General features: G+C 39.0%; 1 protein-coding gene across 1 annotated transcript in view; it reads left to right on the forward strand.

Moving 5' to 3' along the window:
- Positions 1-24,513, forward strand: part of itfg1 (integrin alpha FG-GAP repeat containing 1) — a 188,121-nt gene that overhangs the window by 135,542 nt on the left and 28,066 nt on the right. Inside the window, exons 13-14 of the mRNA XM_067997929.1 lie at positions 6,315-6,358; positions 23,018-23,096. Coding sequence (XP_067854030.1) covers positions 6,315-6,358; positions 23,018-23,096 — 123 coding nt within the window. The remainder of the gene's footprint in view (positions 1-6,314; positions 6,359-23,017; positions 23,097-24,513) is intronic.

Genomic DNA, 24,513 nt, shown 5'->3' on the forward strand with positions numbered 1-24,513 from the left:
AAGTTCCACTTGAGCACAAAACCTAGGCATATGCTTCAGTGCACTACTGAAGGAACAATGCATTATCAGAAATGCCATCTTTCAACTTGGTTGTTAAACCGAGGCTGCTTGTAATAAAATTTTCTCAAGTCACTGTTTGAACAAGAGTATGGAGTTCTCCTGGTGCCATGGCAAATGTTCTTCGTTCATCCAAAACCACCATAAACAGGTTGACTAGTCATTTAGCTCATCTGCTGTTTGTAGGACCTTGCTGTGTGTACATGGACTGCTGTATCTGGTTAAACAATAATTTTTTGCACTACAAAAGTAATTATTTGAGTATTATGGGCTTTGAGACATCCTGAGAATGTAAAAGAAGCTATATAAATACAAGTTCGTTCTTTATTCCGGGGATATTTTCAGTTAAGTACAATAAGTTGCCCTATATTTCTGTAACCTAGCTTGATGATATTTTGCATTCAACATGTTGCACATATGCCTTGAGGAAAAGATGCATACTTTAAAAGCTGAAAGACCAGTATTGAAATATCTTTGTCTGCTCCTTCATAGCAAAGTGGTGCAAGGATGATTAATGTTTCATTGTCAGTTCTTATTGACTGTTCCCTTGGTTTAGTTTCAGTCTTAAAAGCCCCTTGTGATTATTTGTATCTGCTCTCTTCCAATACCTTTTTGGATGGGCTATGTATGGAATGTAGGAATATGTGAAATCCACTTAGACTCTTATGAGATGTATGTCCTTCAATCATTTTAGATTTAATTTTCTGCATCTAATTGTAGCATTTTCTTGAAAATTTGATTCTACAGTTTGGTGAGTTTTTTTGCTAATGCAGTAGTGAGCTGCTAGAGACAGATACAATTTTAAATTGTTCCTTTCGGCCACTCTTCCAGTCTTAAGGTTTATTTTTTAACCAAAGTCTGCAAATGCCTGAATCCTGTAAGCGCAGAAAAGTCTCAGTCCAGTGTTGTCCAACAGAAATTACTGACTAGCCACAGCTGTGGCTATGTGACACCATTTTAGCCACATGCACTAATTTTAGTAAAAATAACTCCTTACACACATTAACACAATACAGCTAAAGGTACTTCAAATGTGTATATTTACTTTAAAAACATCTACCATGATTCAGTAACCAAGGAAATAAAGCACTCGCAACTATCAAAAAAAACACTCGCACAGTCTGCTTATCATTTTACCAACAAACGCACAAAAAAGCTAAAGTGCACATCCAAATGGCATGTGAATATAAGTATTGAGATCACATGCTCAGTGACTCTGTCTATTACTCATTTTTTATTTATTAATCCGAGAAGCAATTAGCCACAAGTGGATACTGGCTAATGTATTGGACAACACTGTCTCAGCCATGGCTCAGTCGTAGCATTCTCGCCTCTGAGTCAGAAGGTTGTAGGTTCAAGTCCCACTGCAGAGACTTGAGCACGAAATCTAGACTGACACTCCAGTGCAACAACAACTACAACTTGCATTTAAATAGCACCTTTAACGTAGTGAAACGTCCCAAGATGCTTCAAAGGAGTGGTAGCAAACAGAATTTGACATCGAGCCACATAAGGAAGTATTAGGACAGGTGACCAAAAGCTTGGTCAAAGAGGTAGTTTTAAGGAGCATCTTAAAGAGGAGAGAGAGATAGAGAGGCGGAGAGGTTTAGGGAGGGAATTCCAGAGCTTAGGGCCGAGGCAGCTGAAAGCACGGCTGTCAATGGTGGAGCGATTAAAATCAGGGATGCGTAAGAGGCAAGAATTGGAGGAGTGCAGATATCTCTGAGGGTTGTAGGGCTGGAGGAGGTTACAAAGGTAGGGAGGGGCGAGACCATGAAGAGATTTGAAAACAAGGATGAGAATTTTAAAATCAAGGCGTTCCCGGACCAGGAGCCAATGTAGGTCAGCGAGCACAGAGGTGATGGGAGAACGGGATTTGTTGCAGTACTGAGGGAATGCTGCAATGTCGGAGGTGCCATCTTTTGGACAAGATGTTAAACCTTCTCAGGTGGACGTAAAAGATCCCATGGCACTATTTCGAAGAAGAGCAGGGGAGTTCTCCCTGGTATCCTGGCTAATATTTATCCCTCAACCAACATCACTAAAACAGATTATCTCGTCATTATCATATTCCTGTTTGTGGGACATTCTTGTGTGCGAATTGACTGCCTCGTTTCCCTACTTTACAACAGTGACTACACTTCAAAAGTACTTCATTGGCTGTAAAGCACTTTGGGATGGCTTAAGGCTGTGAAAGGCACTATATAAATGCAAGCCTTTTTTTAGCCTGGTCAACATTTCTGTACTCATAAAATAAATAAATGAATTAATTCAATATTTAGAGAAATGATTGGGAAGCTTTAAGTTGCGCTTATCTAATGTAATCTTTATAAGCTAGATACCATTTCCTTTCCTACTTTGCATTAGTTAGTTTTCTGTGTACATTATACAAGCTTGACATTTGCAATTTCCAGGATATTTTGATAAAAACATCCTTCTCTTTACTTCTCATAGTTAGAAATTAATTTTGAATGGCAACATTGCAGCTCCTTTTAGGCATTGTCACAGATAAGGACAATGCTGCAGTCTCATCTTAGTTAAGGAAAAAAAGAATTCAGAAAGTGTACCTTTATTTTAAAGATATTTGTTACAATTTCTCATATCTTCATAGAAACATGTAAAGAAACAAAATCCTATCCGAGTACTGTAGTATTTGTTGGTGTTGTGCAGCAGTTACCTTTAAATAGCAGAGGGTACAGTAGCCTAGTGGTTATGGTACTGGACTAGAGGTTGAGAGTTCAAATCCCACCATGGCAAGTTGTGAAATTGAATTCAATTAATTTGTGGGCTAGCACCAGAAAATGAGAATGAAAGCTGCTACATTGTCATAAAAACCCAACTGGTTCATTAATGTCCTTCAATGAAGAGAATCTGCCCAGTCTGGCCTACATGATTCCAGTTCCACACCATGTGGTTGACTCCTAATGCCCTCAGGACAACTAGGGATGGGCAATAAATATTACCATACCAGTGTCGCCCACATCCTAAGAACAAGTTTAAAAAGTCTGTTGAATTAATCTGAATGGCCAGAACATTAAAGTAATTGTTTTTAAATTAAAATGCATTTGATTGTTGAATTAATGCCGACATTTTCCCTACTGGAGTCGGTACAGCAGATTGATTTGAATTCACATCACATCAAATTTCTACTTAATTATCACCACCCACGTTAAAGCTGCTCCCACTACATTAATTTTTTTTTGGATCTCTCTTTACAGCGCTTTGCTTCCTATCCACACCCTAACTACTCATTTAAAACAAATGCCCACCAAGTTATATTTGCTCCTGTTAAACACATGTCATAATTTGTAAAGTTGACCCTAAAAGGGGATCTTAATTATAATAATCTAGCAGCTTTCATGGTAATTTTCTGGTGCTAGCTAACAAATTTAATGCATTTGGTGTCCCGCCCCACCTCCAACTTATTGGCTGACACGGTGGTGTCAATGGACACGCCGTTCAGTTTCACAACTTACAATGATGAGATTTGAACTCTCAATCACTCGGCGATTATACCCTCTATTATCTGAGGGTAACCTGTATACTATATTAACAAATACCATAGTACTCTGGGAGAATTTTTTTCATACGTTTCTATTAAGATATGAGAAATCATAACAAATAACTTAAAAATGAATGACTATTACAGGTTGAAAACATCACCCCTTTGTATGTTGCACAAAGAAAGAATGAAATTTTATTGAAAAGTATAGATTTGTGAGAGGCATTGCAATTAGTGTCTGTTCCTGGCATAGGTAGACAATCAGGCAGATATTTTGAACAGCACATACTTGTTTTTCTTAGTGTGTTCCTGCTAAAAGTGCAAAACAATGTGCCAGGCTTCTCCTAAGGTTCAACGTGGTGTGCTACTAAGCCATATACAAAGTCCAATCCCTGGTTTGTGCTGAATTAGCTGATCTCAGCCAAGACAGTAATAGAGGCACTACAGTTGCCTTCAGTCCCCTAGGCTAGGGAGGGGAAAATCAACTGGGACTTGTGCTATTCATTGAACCATGCTAGAAAGTGCATGTGTGCATGGAAGTCAACTGAAAGAAAGACCAGGCTCAGCTCTGATGCGTCAATGGTCAAATAGCCTGCCTACACTCTAGTTTCACACATGTGGAATGATCATTTTGGTGAGATACCAAAGGGCTGACAGGGCCTATAGAACTGTACCTTACCTTCAGGAAGGACTGGAGAAAACTGGCAAAATAAAAGGCAATGGTAAAAGTAACAAATCTATGCAACTGAGATAAATGGGTGCCTTTATTTGTAAAATAATGTGAAATTAATTTGACATCATCTGAGCTAATTCTGGAGGACTTAAGCCCCGATTTTAACCTAAGACGCCCAGTGAGAATGGAGTGCATTCGGACGAGACGGCTGATGTACACGCTGCCTGATTTTCAACTCCATAGAAGTCAATGGAGCGTAAAATCGGGTGGGGTGTAAACCGGGTGCCCAATCCAAATATGCCCCTTTGCCGGACACGTTAGGTTAAAATCAGGGCTTTAGTGCGTGTAATAAAATGTCATTAACTATTTGATTTTCCATTGGATAAGCCATTAACATAATTTCACACTGAACTAGTGATAACTTAAAAGGAAATACTTCTTTGTTTGTATTTTTTCAAACATAGAAATATCAAACAGTATTATTTTTCAATTTATTTAACTGAATACTCTTAATTGCTATTGAAGAGGAACATAAATTAGCCAACATGATGTCTTCCCAATAACCATTGCTAGGTGACTTTTTATATTTAGTTATAGAAATCACAGTTCATTATTCCGCAACATAGCTAGATAGGTTTTATAAAAATGTACATTTTACCTTAAGAAAAGAGTTGCTGCCCTAGAAACATTCTTTAGAAAGTGTCAGCAAATTGTCATGTTCTGAAGCTCCAAATAACAGTTGTATTGTGTAGCAATGTATTCCACTACGTGGTTGCAGCTCTGTGCAGCTTTTAGGTTTGAATTGTTTCCACACTTTCTGATTGGCTTCAGGCAGATGTTACCGAACAGTCTTGAAAAATTATTGATCAAGATCCATGAGTGTTAATGATTTCCTTGCAGTGTTATTCAATATCACTTCTGTTAGCACAGCCCTCTCCTATCTTAAAATATAAAAATAAGAGCAGTAATTTGACTTATTCAAGATTTTAAAAAGTGACTCCCTAGGTATTTGCAAAAAGTAAATTCAATTTATGTAGCATTTATGAATGTCATTTTTTTCTAATTGGCTACTAATCTGCAGTAGAATTTTATTGTTCAAGAAATGTTTGCCTGGCAGATTTTCAGTTTAATGTTCTCAAGACTTGAGCAATTTAGATGAAAATATATGGATACATGTATTTTTTAAGTCTGTGCCATGTATTTTAGTGATAGTGTTGTGGGTGGTAGCTGGGAAGAATCTGAGTTGAAGCCAGGAATGATGAACGACTTGTATATAAGAAGCAAATTGCTTTTGAAGCCCATTCTGCTGTGCTGGATAAGGGGAAACTCATTTTATATTATAAGAAGTTAAAAGCCGAATAAATTTTAGCATGCTAGACAACAACCACAAAAGCTGACTTTGCAGACTTATAGGTTTTTAAAGTCATTAGAACTAATAGTATGTATTAGAATTCCTTTAGGCAATCATTAGTCATTTTCATTCATTTGCTATAGAATTGATCTAGGGTTGAGGATATATGTTGATTTTTTTTGCTGTCACAATGCAGAGGTAAAATAAAGATTTTGAAAAATTAATCTATAATATAGTAAAAATGTTACATCTGTACGCACTTCCTGTCTACAAAACCTTACTACTTGTTTTGTTTCAGCTATTTCCATTAGAAATTTTTATGTCCACATTTATAATGGAAATGGCCTGTGTAATTTATCAGTGTAATTACACTCTCCTGCCAGTGGTGGCACTATAGAGACTGATTTTGTATCTCCCAGTTCCTCAACCTCTTCTGCAGAGAAACTTAAATTCTCCAGCTAACTGCTTCCCAAATTGCTGTAAGTTTTGCTATCTAACTATATTATATAAAAATGACCCATTTCTGACTTTAAAATGAGGATTTAATTACATCTGTGCACCCTTGTCCAATTATCCCATGCCCTCTAACCCCACTTCACCTGAAAACAAATTGGGTCTTGACTCCCCATGTGCAATGCCATTCTTGGCCAAAATGTATATTTTCAAATGATTTATTAATTACCAGTCTTGAAAATAAATTTTAACAACAATTGTTTTATTTCCTCCCCCAGTTCTCAGTGGATTGTGTTCCAATGATTGTCCACATAAGGTCACTGTAAGTACTGCTTTGATATATTGTCTATTTTAGGCAGTGTTGATTTCATTTTAGTTGCAAAATTTGAAAGATGGCAGAGAGTGACACTGACTTTTGAAAAATGTTTGACACACAGCATAATTAAGCAATTTGCATTCCAACAAGGTGGCTCTAAGAAAAAAAGTTCCGCCATGCATCCTACTGTGAAATTACAATACAAAAGTTATGTTAGAAAATTTCAAAAATCAAATTATTAAGTTCTGTTCTGTTGGTCACAATATTATATCAGACATTAACCATCTGTTCTGTAAAGTAGAGTGGTGGGGTTCATATGAACACCTGATGCTTAACAACAGTATAGACATTGAAACTGAACCCAATATGGAAACAACTAATTTGCGATGTAAAACTTTTAGTATTATAAGTTAAAGCTTTTCTGTACTATAAGGATACTCATTCATAGTAAATTGCACAGTGTAGATTGTATTTTTGACAATTGTTTTCTCAAATCCAAGTTATTTTTGTTCAAATAATCTAGATTTAATTTGTCTGGATATGGGGAAGGAATCCAATGCTGGCTCTGTCCTTGTCAAAACAATGGAATCAAAATAACTCCAAGATGGTTTGAAAAATGTCAACCAAATTTTTTGCAGGCATTCTCCCGAGAAAATAAGCATCTTTCTTTTGATTTGGATTTGTTGTCTTGAAAAAGATGGACGATGATATTACCCACCTATCTCTGCTCCGTAGGGGTTATGAGCTCTTTGGCATGGTAATCAATCTAAGTTACACTGGAATAAGCAAGTGGTGGAAATGACTTTAAAAAGTTTGTCCCTTGGCAACTTCAGTGTTTTACAAAACATAAACCTGACTAATGATGGAGAAATATTGTAACCCTGTTTGGCAGGCTGCTGAGAAACCCCATCTTTTTCTCCTGGACTCAATCCAATCCAAAGCCTACAAGACCAGCGGACTTAAAAAGATATCCTACTCCATGTCTGAGTCCATCTTTTCCAAAATTGAAAAGATGTGGAGAGGCTGCCAGTGCTCAATCAGATTATGAGTAGAGCAGCACAAGAGTTGCTAGCACTTAAGTTAAACCTCTATTTTAATGCCAGGAACCTAAGAGCTACTGCAACTGAAACTCAATATTCTGTTTCAATCTAAAAAAATCTGGTAGCAAACCCTTACACACCACTACTGGCTATAGAACTCTTTCTCAGGTGGTGATGTCACATGGAACTCTGTCCCTCATAAGTAAAAGTTTAAATGCAGAGTTGATCATCTGTTGTGGAACCAGGGCTGCTGGAGTATGGTTTGACCCTATTGTTGAATCTCTTTCAAATATTTGCAAATATTTTCCTTGTTGACTTTCTTTTAAAGACTGTACAATCATTCAAAGGCATGGTCGGTATCATTAATGCCAGTCATATTTTGACAGATGGTAATTTTCTCATTTAATTTCAACACATTTACAGTTGTCATGTACATTTAACTGGGTAGAAATTAACAGCACATCACATTGTTTTCACATAGTTCTCCTGAGATTCTAATCCAAAGCAGCCAGTATACTCACATTGCTAGATGTTCTGTGTAGCGTTTAGAATAAAACAAACATGGGTGTACTGCATTTTTTTGTAGGTTTGCAGATTTGTCTGCTTGTAACTAATCCTAATTAATAGCTAATCAGAAAACCATTCATTCAGAGTGAAAGAAGCAATGTATGCTAGCAGCTGGATGCATTGGATGATTTGCATAAAGCTGTTTACTGATAAACTTGACTCATTTGAATATAGAAGATACTTGACAACAAGCTGTTCAATATAAAATTTATTGTATGAGTGAGGAGAACTAAATAAATCGTGTGACTCAGACTTATGCTTATGCAGGTTCCATTTATGTGGGATAAGTCAATGCCAAGTCCACATGGTAAACCTCAGAATAAATAAACTGTAGATTTAGTGAGAGCATGTTAGAGATCCTGGAAGGGTGAAATATGAACAAAAACCACTCATCAGCATACGAGGGAGGGAATAGATGAACAGAAGGGGAGAGAACATAGTGACACAGAAATATAATTAGCTGATATCACGGTAAAGACTAGTGTAACGATAGCTAGCATCCTTTCAAACAGATGCCCACATCAAATCAAATAATGACAATTGTTTTAATAATGGATTCTTAAAATGAATATTCCAAGGCAAATTAGCTGTAGGATGCAAACTCGTTCAAAAATACTATATTCAACAAAAATACATAGGAGCCAGATAACCGCAGTTCTCCTCCCCCCATCCAAATAACTCTGGCAGAAGGGTCATATTTATTTGTCCAGAGCCTGGATGCATCCAGTCCAGCCCTACATTGGGTTTTGTAAGGGCTAGAGTTTCCCCTGGTCAGGGAAGTAGCAGGGGGAAGGGCATGGGGTTGAAGGTTCCCTCTGCTGGGAGTTCCCTTTTTTCACCCTAGGAGCTGATCAGGGCAGGATTGGTTGTCAGTGCTCCCAGTAAAAGCAGACATACTGGCCGTTTGAGTGACGGGAGTGTGGACTTGGACAGTGGCCTGGACCCCCGAAGAATTAAGGTTTATCCAAGAAATATTTTGGTCCTCTTACAAACGAGCTGCGGGGGCACTTATTTAGTCTTTCAGGGATAGCAGCATCCTCCAAACCAGCAGCATCCCCCAAGCCAGCAGCAATCAGACAATTTTCCAGCATCTGGGGCAAGGCGGGCGCCCCAGATTTTGGTTGGTTAAGCAGCCAAGCTCCCACAGAGACGCAGCCTCCTACTTAACTTACCAGGACCAATGCAAAAGGAAATCCCTTAGTTTCTTTTAAAAAATTATAATGTGTTGGCTAATATTTAGTTATGTTGTTTATTTTTGGTGTTCCTCTGGTTTTAAAGAAAATATGTGCAGTGGGTAGAATTATCTCTTTTTGAGTTGAACTGACACTGGATATATACTTCCAGTTTAGCATTTAGTTTCATATCAATATTAAACTTGCAGTGCAAGTGCATCGAAAGAAAATTGGTGGCTTTCAGTCTTCCAATATCTTGTAATTAACAAAGTTAAAATGGGATTCCTTGAAGATTTCTAATACTGTATATTAATATACAGATTAATAACAGATTACAATAACGTGACAAAGAGGTTGATGTGTGAGGTGGAGGGTTTGAATACTACTTGCGTTGACATTTAAATCTGTCATCTGTATGTGTATTTAGCTTAGCCAGTTCTTGGCTCAGCCTCTTGTAATGCTTTTCAGTTATAGTGGTAATGGTATTCTGATCAGTGGTTTCCCAATGAGTGTACCTTATGTCAGTAAAGTGACTTTTCGTGGCATCTAAACAGCATAAAGGAACCTGTAGCCATTTCCCTATCCTTAATGCGGGAGAAAGAGTTACATAGTGGTTTGTACATTTCATGGAAGGATGAATACAACGGGAAAGATGGAGGCTAAATAAATACATAGAAAGTTATTGACATCATAGAATGTTTGTGAGTTGATAAGGAACAAAAATATTCCTGTGGGACCTGATGAGGGTAGTGCAATTGATGTATTGTACATGGATTTTAGCAAGGCTTTTGACAAGGACCCACATGGCAGATTGGTCAAAAAAGCAAAGGCTCTTGGGGTCCAAGGGAATGTAGCAAGTTGGATCCAAAATTGGCTCACTGGCAGGAAGCAAAGGGTAATGGTCGACGGGTGTTTTTGCGACTGGAAAGCTGTTTCCAGTGGGGTGCCGCAGGGCTCAGTACCAGGTCCTTTACTTTTTGTGGCATACATTAACGATTTGGACTTAAACGTAGGGGACGTGATTAAGAAATTTGCGGATGACACAAAGATAGGCCGTGTGGTTGATAGTGAAGAGGAAAGCTGTAGACTGCAGGAAGATATCAATGGACTGGTTAGATAAGCAGAAAAGTGGCAAATGGAGTTCAGTCCGGAGAAATGTGAGGTAATGCATTTGGGGAGAGCAAACAAGGCAAGGGAATACACAATAAATGGGAGTATACTGAGAGGTGCAGAGGAAGTGAGGGACCTGGGAGTGCATGTCCACAGATCCCTGAAGGTAGCAGGACAGGTAGATAAGGTGGTTAAGAAGGCAGATGGAATGCTTTCCTTTATTAGCTAAGGCATAGAATATAAAAGCAGGGATGTTATGCTGGAACTGTATAAAATCACTAGTTAGGCCACAGCTTGAGTACTGCGCACATTTCTGGTCACCACATTACAGGAAGGATGTAATTGCACTAGACAGAGTGTAGAGGAGATTTACGAGGATGTTGCCAAGACTGGAGAATTTTAGCTATGATGACAGATTGGATAGGCTGGGGTTGTTTTCCTTGGAACAGAGGAGGCTGAGGGGTGATTTGATCGAGGTGTGCAAAATTATGAGGGGCCTATTTCCCTTAGTGGAGGGGTCAATAACCAGGGGGCATAGATTTAAAGTGATTGGTAGAAGGATTAGAGTGGAAATGAGGGAAAAAAAATCTCACCCAGAGGGTGGTGAGGGTCTGGAACTCACTGCCTGAGAGGGTGGTAGAGGCAGAAACCCTCAACTCATTTAGAAAGTACCTGGATGTGCACCTGAAGAGCCGTGACCTGCAGGGCCATGGACCAAATGTGGGAAAGTGGGATTAGGCTGGGTGGCTCATTTCTCAGCCGACGCGGACACGATGGGCCGAATGGCCTCCTTCTGTGCCGTAAATGTTTTATGATTCTTTCTTTTAAATGCTTTTGAAAGAGATAGCTGCTAGTTGAGAATGCAATCTGGAGTCTCCCATGCTACAAAATGCAAGGCCGTCAGTTTAAAAACATCAAAAATCATTCCAATCGCTGTCAGCATGGGTTTATATAAAAAAAAGTCAAAACAAGTTAACCCATAGATGATGAGGTAGCTTCCATGGATTGCTGAGAAACACTGCATGCAGCCAGTGGTATGTTCCCTTTATTGGTTTGGATTTGAACCAACTGTCAGTGATTTGAAATTCTTTCACCCATTATTGTGTTTAATAAGGTATATTACAGAAGACAATTCTATTCTACCGTGATTTAGATTTGATTTTCTCACTTTGAAGACCTTTTGGTCCCACATGACCCCAACTATTCACTGTATTTATTAACAACTTAGATAACTGGATAGAGAGCTACATATCCAAATTTGCTGATGACACATATATAGGCAGCATTGTAAGCAGTGTAGATGGAAGTTTAAAATTTCAGAGAGATATTAATAGATTAAGTGACTGGGCAAAACTGTGGCAAATGGATTTCAGTGTCGGCAAGTGTGAGGTCATCCACTTTGGACCTAAAAAGGATAGATCAGAGTACTTTCTAAATGGTAAAAAGCTCAAAACAGTGGAGGTCCAAAGAGACTTTGCGGTCATTAAAATGTCATGGACAGATACAGAAAATAATCAGAAAGGCTAATAGAATGCTGACCTTTAAATCTAGAGGACTAGAATACAAGGAGGTAGAAGTTATGCTACAGCTATACAAAGCCCTGGTTAGACACACCTGGAGTACTGTGTTCAGTTCTGGGCACCGCACCTTAGGAAGGATGTATTGGCCTTGGAGGGAGTACAGCTTAGATTTACTAGAATGATACCTGGACTCCAAGGTTAAATTACGAGGAGAGATAACACAAACTAGGGTTGTATTCCTTAGAATTTAGAAGATTCAGGGGTGATTTGTTCGAAGTTTTCAAGATATTAAGGGGAACTGATGGGGTAGATTGAGAAACTATTTCTACTGGTTGGGGAGTCTCGGACTAGGGGACATAGCCTAAAAATTAGAGCCAGGACTTTCAGGAGTGAAGTCAGGAAACACTTCTACATGCAAAGGGTGGCAGAAGTTTAGGACTCTATTCTGCAAAAGGCAGTTGATACTAACTCAATTCTTGATTTTAAACCTGAGATTGATAGATTTTTGTTAGCCCCATATCCCTTAATACCTTTGGTTAAGGTGGGTATATGGAGTTAGGTCACAGATCATCCATGATCTCATTGAATGGCGAAACAGGTTTGAGGTCCTAAATGGCCAACTCCTGTTTCTGTGTTCCTAACGGAGTGTATGTTTCAGTTGAATAGAGCCTTGGTCAGAACCCATCTGGAGTACTGTGTTCATTTTTGGGCACCGCACCTCAGGAAGGATATATTGGCCTTAGAGGGGATGCAGCGCAGATTCACCAGAATGCTACCGGACCTTAGAGGGTTAAATTGAGTGTAAGTTGCGTAAACTTGGCTTGTATTCCCTTGAATTAAGAAGGTTGAGGGGTAATCTAATTGAGCTGTTTAACTCAGAATTGTCTTCTGTAATATACCTTATTAAACACAATAATGGGTGAAAGAATTTCAAATCACTGACAGTTGGTTCAAATCCAAACCAATAAAGGGAACATACCACTGGCTGCATGCAGTGTTTCTCAGCAATCCATGGAAGCTACCTCATCATCTATGGGTTAACTTGTTTTGACTTTTTTTTATATAAACCCATGCTGACAGCGATTGGAATGATTTTTGATGTTTTTAAACTGACGGCCTTGCATTTTGTAGCATGGGAGACTCCAGATTGCATTCTCAACTAGCAGCTATCTCTTTCCCCGCCCCCCCCCCAAAAAAAAAGCTGTGGATGCGATGACTTCATCTAACCCTATCAGCAATCATCATACCCTTGTATTCCTTTCTCCCTCATGTGTTTCTCTAGTTTCCCTTTAAATGCATCTAAGCTATTTGCCTCAACTACTCCTTGTGGTAGCACATTCCACATTCTTACCACTCTTGGGGTAAAGAAGTTTCTCCTGAATTCCCTATTGGATTTATTAGTGACTATCTTATATTGAAGACCTCCAGTTTTGGACTCCCCCACAAATGGAAACATTTTCTCTACATCTACCCTATCAAACCCTTTCATTATCTTAAAGACCTCTATCAAGTCACCCCTCAATCTTCTATTTTCTCAAAAAAAGGGCCCCAGCCTGATCAGCCCTTCCTGATAAGTATATCCTCTCAATTATCGTATCGTCCTTGTGAATCATTTTTGCACCTTCTCCAATACCTCTATATCCTTTTTATAATATGGAGACCAGAACTGTGCACACTCCCAAATGTGGTCTAACCAAGCTTCTATACAAGTTTAACATAACTTCTCTGCTTTTCAATTCTATCCCAATAGAAATGAACTCCAGTGCTTGGTTTACCTTTTTTATGGCCTTGCTACTTCAGGGGAAGCGCAGCAAACAAGGTACCACTGCTGCCTGTGAATTGTCCCTTCAAAAATGGTGCTTTGCTACTTTTGGTGATTTGAGTATCTGTACCCTGAGATCCCTTTGCTCCTCTGCCCCATTTAGACTGTTATTATTGAAGCAGTATGTGGCATCCTTATTCGTCCTACCAAAATGCACCACCTCACACTTATCTATATTGAAATTTATTTGCCAATTACATGCCCATTCTGCACGTTTATTAATGTCTTCTTGCATTTTAACGCATTGTTCCTTTGTATTAACTACTCCCCCCAATTTGGTGGTGTCCGCAAAATTTGGCGTCGTCCGCAAAAAGGGACTAGCATAAATTGGAGTGATGGGAACAAAAGTGCCCATGGGATGTGGGGCAGGGAGAAGTAGAGTGCTTCTGTGAATGGGAAAAGACAGGGGGAATAAACAATTATAAATTAATTTAACAATCATATTGAACAACAGAGAGTACCAGTACCTATCCACGATAGCCTGCAATTTCTCCACACAAAATTAAAGATAATCTCCACAATTTTGCCGAAATCTGCCATTTTCCACTGGCCCTCCTCATGTCTTGGCATTACCTATGTATTGCTAGGTCTGAGAATAAGAACCCAGGCTAGCACAGGCCACTTAAAACCATCCTATACATATTAATAAATAATACTAGAAGTACAATAACAAATATTAAGTGAATTATCATGAATACAGTACTGGAAATTATTTTTTGTAATTCTTGAATGTTTGTTTGAATGCTATTCAGAATTCAGGTACCAATAGGCAAAGGTAGAAAACAGGCAAGGAAATCCCCCGGAGCACATTGTGCACCATCCAGGCAATGCTGATGTTGCTCAGATCATGTCAATAGCTTCTTCCAGCTTGAGAAAAAAATGAAGGCTTTTAGAAATTATATTTCACAAAAAATAATGTAGCAATACCCTTTCATTGCATAATTCATCAAAGAGCACTTGTGCTTATTCAGTGAATGGTCACCAAGTTGTAGTACGTTTGGTCAGAAAATCTGTGAACGGGGACCTGAATGCATAGTCATTTTCAGGACCTATTTGATAAACTGAATGATCATTATCCCGATCTTTATTGCACAAAAGTAGCAAGCAAGTGGAAAGGTGGTGATGCATTTCAAAAATTACTGGAAAGAAATGAACCAAGTTTTGGAAAGAAAGGAATGTGTCTCTGCAGCTGTCTGACCCTGTCTGGATCCAGAAATATGAGCTGGACATAACAAATTACTGAAATACACAATGGCACACTGTAAGGAAAAGGGAGCACTACTCTGTCTCTTCTTGAAGTGTAATTTGAAAAGAAGCCAGACCTTTTTGTAAAGCAGCTTTGTCATTTTATCACGAGAAAAACATCTGTAGTCCATGTTAAGATTCTGAAATAGAACAAAATGATTATTGTAGTGTTACTTTTTAGAAAACCGAGAGAAAGAATAAAGGGGAAAATTTCCTGGGTCTGCATCCAAACACACTGGATTGCCTGAGCTCAGCGAGTATCATAAAATCAGGCAGGTCAGAGCGTACACCAGTAAAAGAACCCACACACTTTTCCTTTTATTAATTTAATTGAAACAAAAATCAGGTGTATGTTTCATCCCTCCAGATTTTCCAATATTCGCTGTGCCCAGGTGATCCAATGTGTCTGGGGGCAGACCAAGAAAAATCTTCCCTTAAATGTTATGTTAAAACATTGCAAAGCATCTTGATAGTTACCAATGCAATTGAAAGTGGGAAAGAGCATTTGATACAGCAACATTCGTGGGGCTAAACATGTACTACATTTACGTTGCAGCACTGCAGCCAACTATAACCCTGACTTCAGGGGAAGCGCAGCAAACAAGGTACCACTGCTGCCTGTGAATTGTCCCTTCAAAAATGGTGGTTTGTCCTGACAAAATTGCGGTATAAACTCGTGGACTAAATGGCTCAGCCTGCCCATACAGGCCAGCAAAATGATTTTGCACTTCACTGGCCTATATGCACATTCCCCAGTCACTGGAAAAGGTAGGGTATGAAGAGACTAAATTGCAAATTATAAATTTAAAGCATGCACAAAGTTAAGACAAGCTTAGCTGTTTTTCAGTTATTGTTAATATCAGTGGTGAAGATTCCACAGCTCAGTGACTCTGAAGCAATATTATATAACTGCTTATTGAACTTGCTCTGCAAATAAAAGTGCCATGAGGAAGTTTGCAGAGCTGAACAGATACAACCCTAAACGGGAAACAAAAAGTGGGAGTAGAAGCCAAAATCCATATACTTCATTGGGTCAACATGTATTTATTCCTTGATCACAGTAAAAGAATTAATGAACAGTTGTGCTTATTTTTTAATGTACAAGCTATGTCTCCTCGAACAGTTTCACATTTTTTTCTGAGGTGTATTTTTAGTTATAGTTATGAAAGTTACAAAAATATGCAGGAAGGTTCTACTGCATATAGGCTGCAAATGAAAATAACCAGGAGTTTTTAGTGACCTGAGAAACACACATTGTATAAGGAGCTCACATACACAGTATAATGACTAGGTGTCAGCCTTGGCTTAGTAGGTAGCACTCTCGCCTTTGAATCAGAACATCATGGGTTCAAGCCCCACTCAAGAGACTTGAGCACATGTAAGAAAGGCATAGTGGTCTTAATGGGGGACTTTAACCTTCACATAGATTGGGAAAAGCAGACTAGCAACTGTCAGAAAGGTAGTGAATTTCTTGAGTGTGTCCAGGATAGTTTTCTACAGCAGTATGTCCTAGAGGCAACAAGGGGGCAAACCATACTAGATTTAGTAATGAGTAATGAACCAGATTTAGTTAACGGCTTAACTGTACGCGAACATCTATCCAATAGCGATCATAACATGATCAAGTTCAATGTAGTGTTTGAAAGGGACCCAGGACCAGATGGTTTCCATCCCAGGGTTTTAAAGGAAGTAGCTGAGCACATTGCAGATGCCCTAACTATAATCTTTCAAAGTTCTCTAGATTCAGGAACTGTCCCTCTAGATTGGAAAATTGCACATGTCACTCCACTTTTTAAGAAAGGAGAGAGAGGGAAACCAGGGTATTATAGACCAGTTAGCTTAACATCTGTTGTGGGGAAAATGCTGGAGTCTCTAATTAAGGATAGGGTGACTGAACACCTCGAGAATTTTCAGTTAATCAGAGAGAGCCAGCATGGATTTGTGAAAGGTAGGTCGTGCCTGACAAACCTGATTGAATTTTTTGAAGAGGTGACTAAAGTAGTGGACAGGGGAATGTCAATGGATGTTATTTATATGGCCTTCCAGAAGGCATTTGATAAGGTCCCACATAAGAGACAGTTAGCTAAGATAGAAGCCCATGGAATCGAGGGAAAAGTACGGACTTGAATAGGAAGTTGGCTGAGCGAAAGGCAACAGAGAGTAGGGATAATGGGTAGGTACTCACATTGGCAGGATGTGACTAGTGGAGTCCCGCAGGGATCTGTCTTGGGGCCTCAATTATTTATTAACGACTTAGATGAAGGCATAGAAAGTCTCATATCTAATTTTGCCGATGACACAAAGATTGGTGGCATTGTAAGCAGTGGAGATGAAAACATAAAATTACAAAGGGATATTGATAGATTAGGTGAATGGGCAAAACTGTGGCAAATGGAATTCAATGTAGACAAATGTGAGGTCATCCACTTTGGATCAAAAAAGGATAGAACAGGATACTTTCTAAATGGTAAAAAGTTAAAAACAGTGAATGTCCAAAGGGACTTAGGGGTTCAGGTACATAGATCATTGAAGTGTCATGAACAGGTGCAGAAAATAATCAATAAGGCTAATGGAATGCTGGCCTTTATATCTAGAGGACTAGAGTACAAGGGGGCAGAAGTTATGCTGCAGCTATACAAAACCCTGGTTAGACCGCACCTGGAGTACTGTGAGCAGTTTAGGGCACCGCACGTTCAGAAGGACATATTGGCCTTGGAGGGAGTGCAGCAGTAGGTTTACGAGAATGATACCCGGACTTCAAGGGTTAAGTTACAAGGAGAGATTACACAAATTGGGGTTGTATTCTTTGGAGTTTCGAAGGTTAAGGGGTGATCTGATCAAAGTTTATAAGATATTAAGGGGAACAGATAGGGTGGATAGAGAGAAACTATTTCCGCTGGTTGGGGATTCTAGGAGTAGGGGACACAGTCTAAAAATTAGAGCCAGATCTTTCAGGAGTGAGATTAGAAAGCATTTCTACACACAAAGGGTGGTAGAAGTTTGGAACTCTCTTCCGCAAACGGCAATTGACTCTAGCTCAATTGCTAAATTTAAATCTGAGATAGATACCCTTTTGGCAACCAAAGGTATTAAGGGATATGGGCCAAAGGCGGGTATATGGAGTTAGATCACAGATCAGCCATGATCTTATCAAATGGCGGAGCAGGCACGAGGGGCTGAATGGCCTACTCCTGTTCCTGTGTTCCGAATCCAGGCTGACACCTCAATGCAGTATTGAGGGAGTGCTACTACACTGTTGAATGTACCGTCTTTCAGATGAGATGTTAAGAGAGACCCTGGCTGCCCGCTCACATGCACTATTCGAAGAAGAGTAGGGGAGTTTTCCCAATGCCGTAGCTTTTATTTATCTGTCAACCAACATCACTAAAACAGATTATCTGGTCATGTATCACATTGCTGTTTGTGGGACCTTGCTGTGCACAAATTGATTGTCACGTTTCCCTACATTGCAATGGTGACAACTCTTCAAAGGTACTTCATTGGCTGTATCGGACGTCCTGAGGTCATGAAAGGCACTATATAAATGCAAGTCCTTTCCTTTTTCGCTTTAAAATCAGTCATCCTGATATCACCATGCTGGGAGTGGGGAATTTGGAACATTGAAGTGGATTTCTTGGAAAAATATCGAATCAATATGGATTAGTGAAGCTCAGTTGTAATGGAGTTAATATACAGACAGTCTACCAACCATGGTCTAAATATGAATTAATGGTTTCTCCATTATGATAATCAATGTGCACGAAGTATTAAGAAAAATCTTTGCATAGTTACTAAATTCATTCAGTGGCCATGAGAATAATTTCTTAAGAAAAAGATGGCTGTGTGCTGGTTCAATTAATATTTGAGATGTTATTCTTTAACAAAAATATCCATTTTTAAAGAATTCATATTATCCATCAAGAATTCTTGAGATTTTATTTCATAAAACATTAATTTTGACAGTGATAGAAATAAAGTCAAAAATGACCTTCAGTTGCTCCATGAACGTAATATTCCTCCCTCAGGATTACACTTTAGTGTTCTCGTTCCCCCTCCACCACCAACACTGTAGTATTAGAGTGACTAATCTTGCTATATAATTTAGACACATCTCTAGTGGGATGGGTTTCACAATATGGGTGAAGAATGAAAGCCAGCACTGGCTTGTTAAAGGCAAATTGTGTTTGACTAACTTGATTGAATTCTTTAATGAAGTAACGGAGAGGGTTGATGAGTGTAGTGCGGTTGATGTTGTGTATATGGACTTTCAAAAAAAATTTGATAAAGTGCCACATAATAGACTTGTTAGTAAAATTGAAGCCCATGGGAGTAAAGGGGCAGTGGCTGCGTGGGTATGAAATTGGCTAAGGGACCGAAAGCAGAGAGTAGTGGTGAACGGTTGTTTTTTTCAGACTGGAGGGAAGTGTGCAGTGGTGTCCACCAGTGGTCGGTGTTGGGACTATTGCTCTTTTTAATATATGTTAATGACCTGGACTTGGGTATACAGGACATAATTTCAATGTTTGCAGATGTCATGAAACTCTGGAAAAATAATAAACAGTGAGGAGAATAGTGATAGATTTCAGGAGGACTTAGAAAGACTGGTGAAATGGGCAGACACATGGCAGATGAAATTTAACGCAGAGACGTATGAAGTGATTCATTTTGTTAGGAAGAATGAGGACAGCAATATAAATTAAATGGTACAATTTTAAAGGGGGTGCAGGAACAGAGAGACCTGGGGGTGTACATACACAAGTCTTCAAAGGTGGCAGGACAAGTTGAGAAGGCTGTTTAAAAGCCATATGGGATCCTTGGCTTTATAAATAGAGGCATAGAGTATAGAAGCAAGGAAGTTATGCTAAACCTTTTTAAAACACTGGTTAGGCTCCAGCTGGAGTATTGTGGCCAATTTACCAGAATGGTACCAGGGTTGAAAGACTTCAGTTACGTGGAGAGACTAGAGAAACTGAGATTGTTCTCCTTAGAGCAGAGAAGGTTAAAGGGAAATTTGAAAGAGGTGTTTAAAATTGTGAAGGGCTTTGAAAGAGTAAATAAGGAGAAACTATTTCCAGTGGCGGAAGGGTCGGTAACCAGAGGACACAGATTTAAGGTAATTGGCAAAAGAGCCAGAGACGACATGAGGAAGAAAAAATTTACGCAGCGAGTTATGATCTGGAATGCACTGCCTCAAAGGATGACTGAAGCAGATTCAATAATAACTTTCAAAAGGGAATTGGATAAATACTTGAAAGGGAAAAATTTGCAGGGCTATAGGGAAAGAACGGGAGTGGGACTAATTGGCCGCCTTCTGTGCTGTATCAGTCTATGATATTTTTTGCTGTGTGTGATATATATATTTCATTTTTCTGGAGCTCCACCAGTAAATTTTCCCAGATATAGTGATGATATGCAACGTATGTAAATCTTGAACTAATCCCATTTTATACATTTTGTTTACATGGCATTTTCTGGAGCCTGCATTGATGAGTGTGCTACTGTAGTTGCACATACTGGTGTATTAATGCTACACTCTTCAGGATCAGAGTTCAGCCCAGCAGTTCTGTAACTTTGACAGGCACATCAAATTCCTCTGGACAGCCAAATCACCTGGATTATGTTTTTTCTCACCTACATCTCCCCAAACCCAAGGGAGGATGATCTACCAAGCCTACGAAGCTACTACAATGCCCCAATTTCCACTAACTGTGGCCTGGAACAGCCTTGCTAAGGAACCCATGACTGGGTATAGAGGCTGAAGCCTCTTGGCCCACTGTTCATAAACCCCATCAGAGGAAGGGGTCAAGAAGTATTCCACAGTTGTGCTAACATAATCAGTCTGGAGAGATGCCTGCTCTTTGCTTAAAATCCCAGTCTGGCACAATGGGGCCCTCCCAGACACATTTACCACAAGCAGGTTCAGAGCCTATCATGAGAAGTTATTACCAGACTAGCTAATCCAACAAGGGCAAGATTTTGTGTTTTAATAGCGATTTTCTTTGCGTTTTTTTTCCCCCAGTTTTTCTTACTGAGACCTGCACTGTACTTAACCAAAGTGCTCTCAGTCTCAGTGCACCCAAAATTTTTTTGTGCCCTCACCCATCCTACATGTTCAAAAGGACTAAGCAGCTGGAATGGCCTCCCCTATAGGTATACCCCTGTTCTGCATAATATTGGAAGAGGAGGAGCAGCAGAGGCGAGAGGTTCTGAGAGTGAGGCACCATGGCAGAAGACAGCAGCCCACTCGCTATTGGTGACCCTGCATTTGCACTTGTTTTACGCCAGTTTTTACATTGAGGCAAATAACCTCTGCAGGAAATTTGGGTCGTAAGTTCCCATCAGCAAGACTGACATAGAAACCAGCCTAAATTCCGGTGTAAATGGGAAATTCCGGGCCACAGAAACATACAGTGGAAGGTACTGGGATCCTAGGCAATTATAAGGCAAGATAAAAGTTGCCTCCATATTAATTTTTTTTTTTTGCAATTCCAATATCAGGTCTCCTCTTGGTCTTCTCTTTTCCAGAGAAAAGAACCCCAGGCTGTTCAATCTTTCCTTATAGTTACATCCTCTCAATTCTGGTAACATCCTTGTAAATCTTTGCTGAAGTTTCTCCAGTGCTTCAATATTATTTTTGTAGTAAGGAGACTAGAACTGCACATAGTATCCAAGTGTAGTCTAACAGAGGTGCTCTATAAATTTAACGTTGCCTCCCTGCTTTTGTATTCCCAGATCCGTTTGCTCCTGTACCCCATTTAGCTTTTTTTTAATCTTCCAAGGAATAAGTGGCCACCTTATTCTTCCAGCCAAAATGAACCACCTGATACTTTGCTACATTGAATTTTATTTGCCATTTATCCTCTCACTCTGCAAGCCTGCTGATGTCTTCCCGTATTTTGATTTTGGTGCAGTCCTCCACATTACTTGCTGCACCCCCATCCCCTCCAATATTTGGTATCATCTGCAAATTTCGACACCATACCTCCTATTTCTGAGTCCAAATCATTTATGTATGTGATGAACAGCAGTGAACAGCATGGATCCCTGCAGGACACCATTTCCCATTTTCTGCCAGTCTGAGACAATTCCGTTATCTCTTATCCTCTGTTTTCATAGAAGTAGAATACAGTGGAGTCTTGAGTTATTAAATTCAGTATGTCAAGACTTCGATATAATGAGGCTTAATGGATTTTTGTTTGGTGAAAACTTCTGAAGGTGATCCTTGTTTCTGGTAAAATGCAGAACCCAAGGTGGCTTTAACATACTGTACAGTAGTATAACTTAAGCTGACTTCAGTGTAAAATCAATTAAACATTGATCGCATTTCCTAACTGTGCTGTGCGTGTGAGCCCAGACCAAGTTGCAGCTGGGATTTTCCAACACAGCTGGAATGCAAGCTGTGGATTGAGGAATGAGCCACCAAGGGTCCAGCTGGTCTCCGATGGCAGGCTGCCAAAGCAAGTCTCCAGGGGAGAAACACTGCACAGCGGTGAGAGACTGGAAGGTTGTCACTACTTCCAGTTTCTCTTAATGGGTGCATAATTCATCATGTAATTTACTTTAAAAATAATTTAACCTTCTACCTGTGTTTTGGTTTGGACAGTGTTAAATACATTTTTTAAAAATCTGAAATTAGTAGAATTCAGTAGTTAGTGAAGAAAATTAATTTGGAAAAAAAGAGTACAGTGTGCAGTTTTGAGTACCCCATTATAGAAAAGACATTATAGCCATAGAGTACAGTGTAGATTCACCAGGATGATGCCACGGATGGGAAACTATAGTTATGGGAAGAGACCGTGAAGGGTTTGATAGAGAGAAAGACTATTTCCTCTGGCTGGAGAGTCATATAAAGAGGGGTTGTAAATTTAGAATTATCATTAAGAGTAAGGAGATAGTTTAGGAGATATTTCTTTACGCACAGGATTGTTGGAGCATGAAATGCATTGTAATAGGAAGTCATTGAGGTAGAGACCATTGCATCTTTTAAGGGAAAACTGGAAAAATATTTGAAGCAGATGATGTTACAGGGATATTACACAGCAAAATGAATAATAGAGCTTTCTTTTAACCTCATTTGGCTGCTGAAATGATTTAATAATTAGCTGTGAGTTAATTTGTTTTTAATGTATTTTTTGCTAAGTTGTATCTGTGATGTATGTAATCTAGTTTGATTCTCTCTCTTCCTGTAGCCATTTGGTGTGAACCAGCCTGGGCCGTATATCATGTACACAACAGCAGATGCTAATGGATATCTGAAAAATGCATCAGGTGGGTGAAGTTATGGTAGCAGCTAGAGCTCAGGTCTAATATAACTTTTATTTACAATTTATTTTCACTTAAGTAATGTTCTCACTGAAATAATTTTATTAATGCCATAGTGTGAAAAGGGAAAAGAAATGAACAAAGATGAATTGAGCCAGTACTACCAGTGATAACTCAATAAGTTATTGCATTTGAAACTGATTAAGGTAGTCCATGAAGTCACAGTCAAAAATGGTTTCTGAAATTCCTGAAGTGCAATTCTTAGGTTTTAGCAACCACCAAACTACAGGGGTTTACCTTGCTTAACTTTATATTCAGTGTCAGATTTGGCTACTCCAGCTCATCTTGTTAATTAATAGGTCTGAAAGTCTAGTGTCAACAATTTTAATACTTTATTAAGAAGTGCAAGACTTTGTTTCTGCTTTATCTTGTGTTGATATATCAATCATAGTAAACATTCGAGCACCATGCGTCCATGTTACTCACACCAGGTCAGCTCAGTAGATGGAACCTTTAGATGCCTGAGGTTGATCTGCTCATGTCAAGTTATCCTAACATAGTCATTTTCTTACTATCACCCCTAAAACCTACATTCAGCATTGTATCCTTAACACTACTTCAAAATACAAATATTTGAAATTTTTAATTATTTTGATAGTTTTCAGTTCATGTTCTGCAGATTTTGTTTGTCACACTAGTACTGCTCTTTTGACAGATTAAACCAGCAACATTGATGTAACAGTAAAACAAATGCAAATATCAATGTTCCTGACTTTAAATCTGATTTCTTATTGGTGAGCATAACTAATGAAAATGAGTTTTGGCATTCTGAAGTGATAAATCAGAAGACAATCCCATAGTAACATTCTCTGCTTTGTAATGGTCAGGTTTAAATGTTAAGAGAACACAGCAGGAGGCATAGAACAAAGAAGGGATTGAAGTTGTGTTTCAAGAGTTGTTCCAGGAAAAGACTGCATTCTCCCTGCATGTTACAAAGATATATTGGTACAGAAGACAAATATATAAACAATGTAGTATTATTATGAAATTGCCACACGAGCAAAGCAGCTTAATTTAACTTAGTAATTTGAGTAGCCTGGCCACTAGTACAGTTCTGTTGGACATATAGCAACTCCACAGTGATGCGTATATCTGCAGTGCTCAATATCATACAGAAAGCCTTTACCTCACGGGACAATGAAATTCGTTTTAAATTCAATAAAAGAGGAAGCAAAGAGGTGTGCAGTGGAATTCCAATTTAATCCCACAAATGAGGAAAACATGAGTGAACCTAGAGAGTGGTTAGAATGTGGAACTTGCTCCCACATAGAATATTTGAGATGAATCGCATAGATGCATTTAATGTTATAAGCTGGATAGCCCGGTGGTGAAGGAGAGAATACTAGATCCTGTTCTTCAGTTG

Source organism: Heptranchias perlo, chromosome 16 (assembly GCF_035084215.1).
Source record: "Heptranchias perlo isolate sHepPer1 chromosome 16, sHepPer1.hap1, whole genome shotgun sequence".
Classification (NCBI taxonomy): Eukaryota; Metazoa; Chordata; class Chondrichthyes; order Hexanchiformes; family Hexanchidae; genus Heptranchias; species Heptranchias perlo.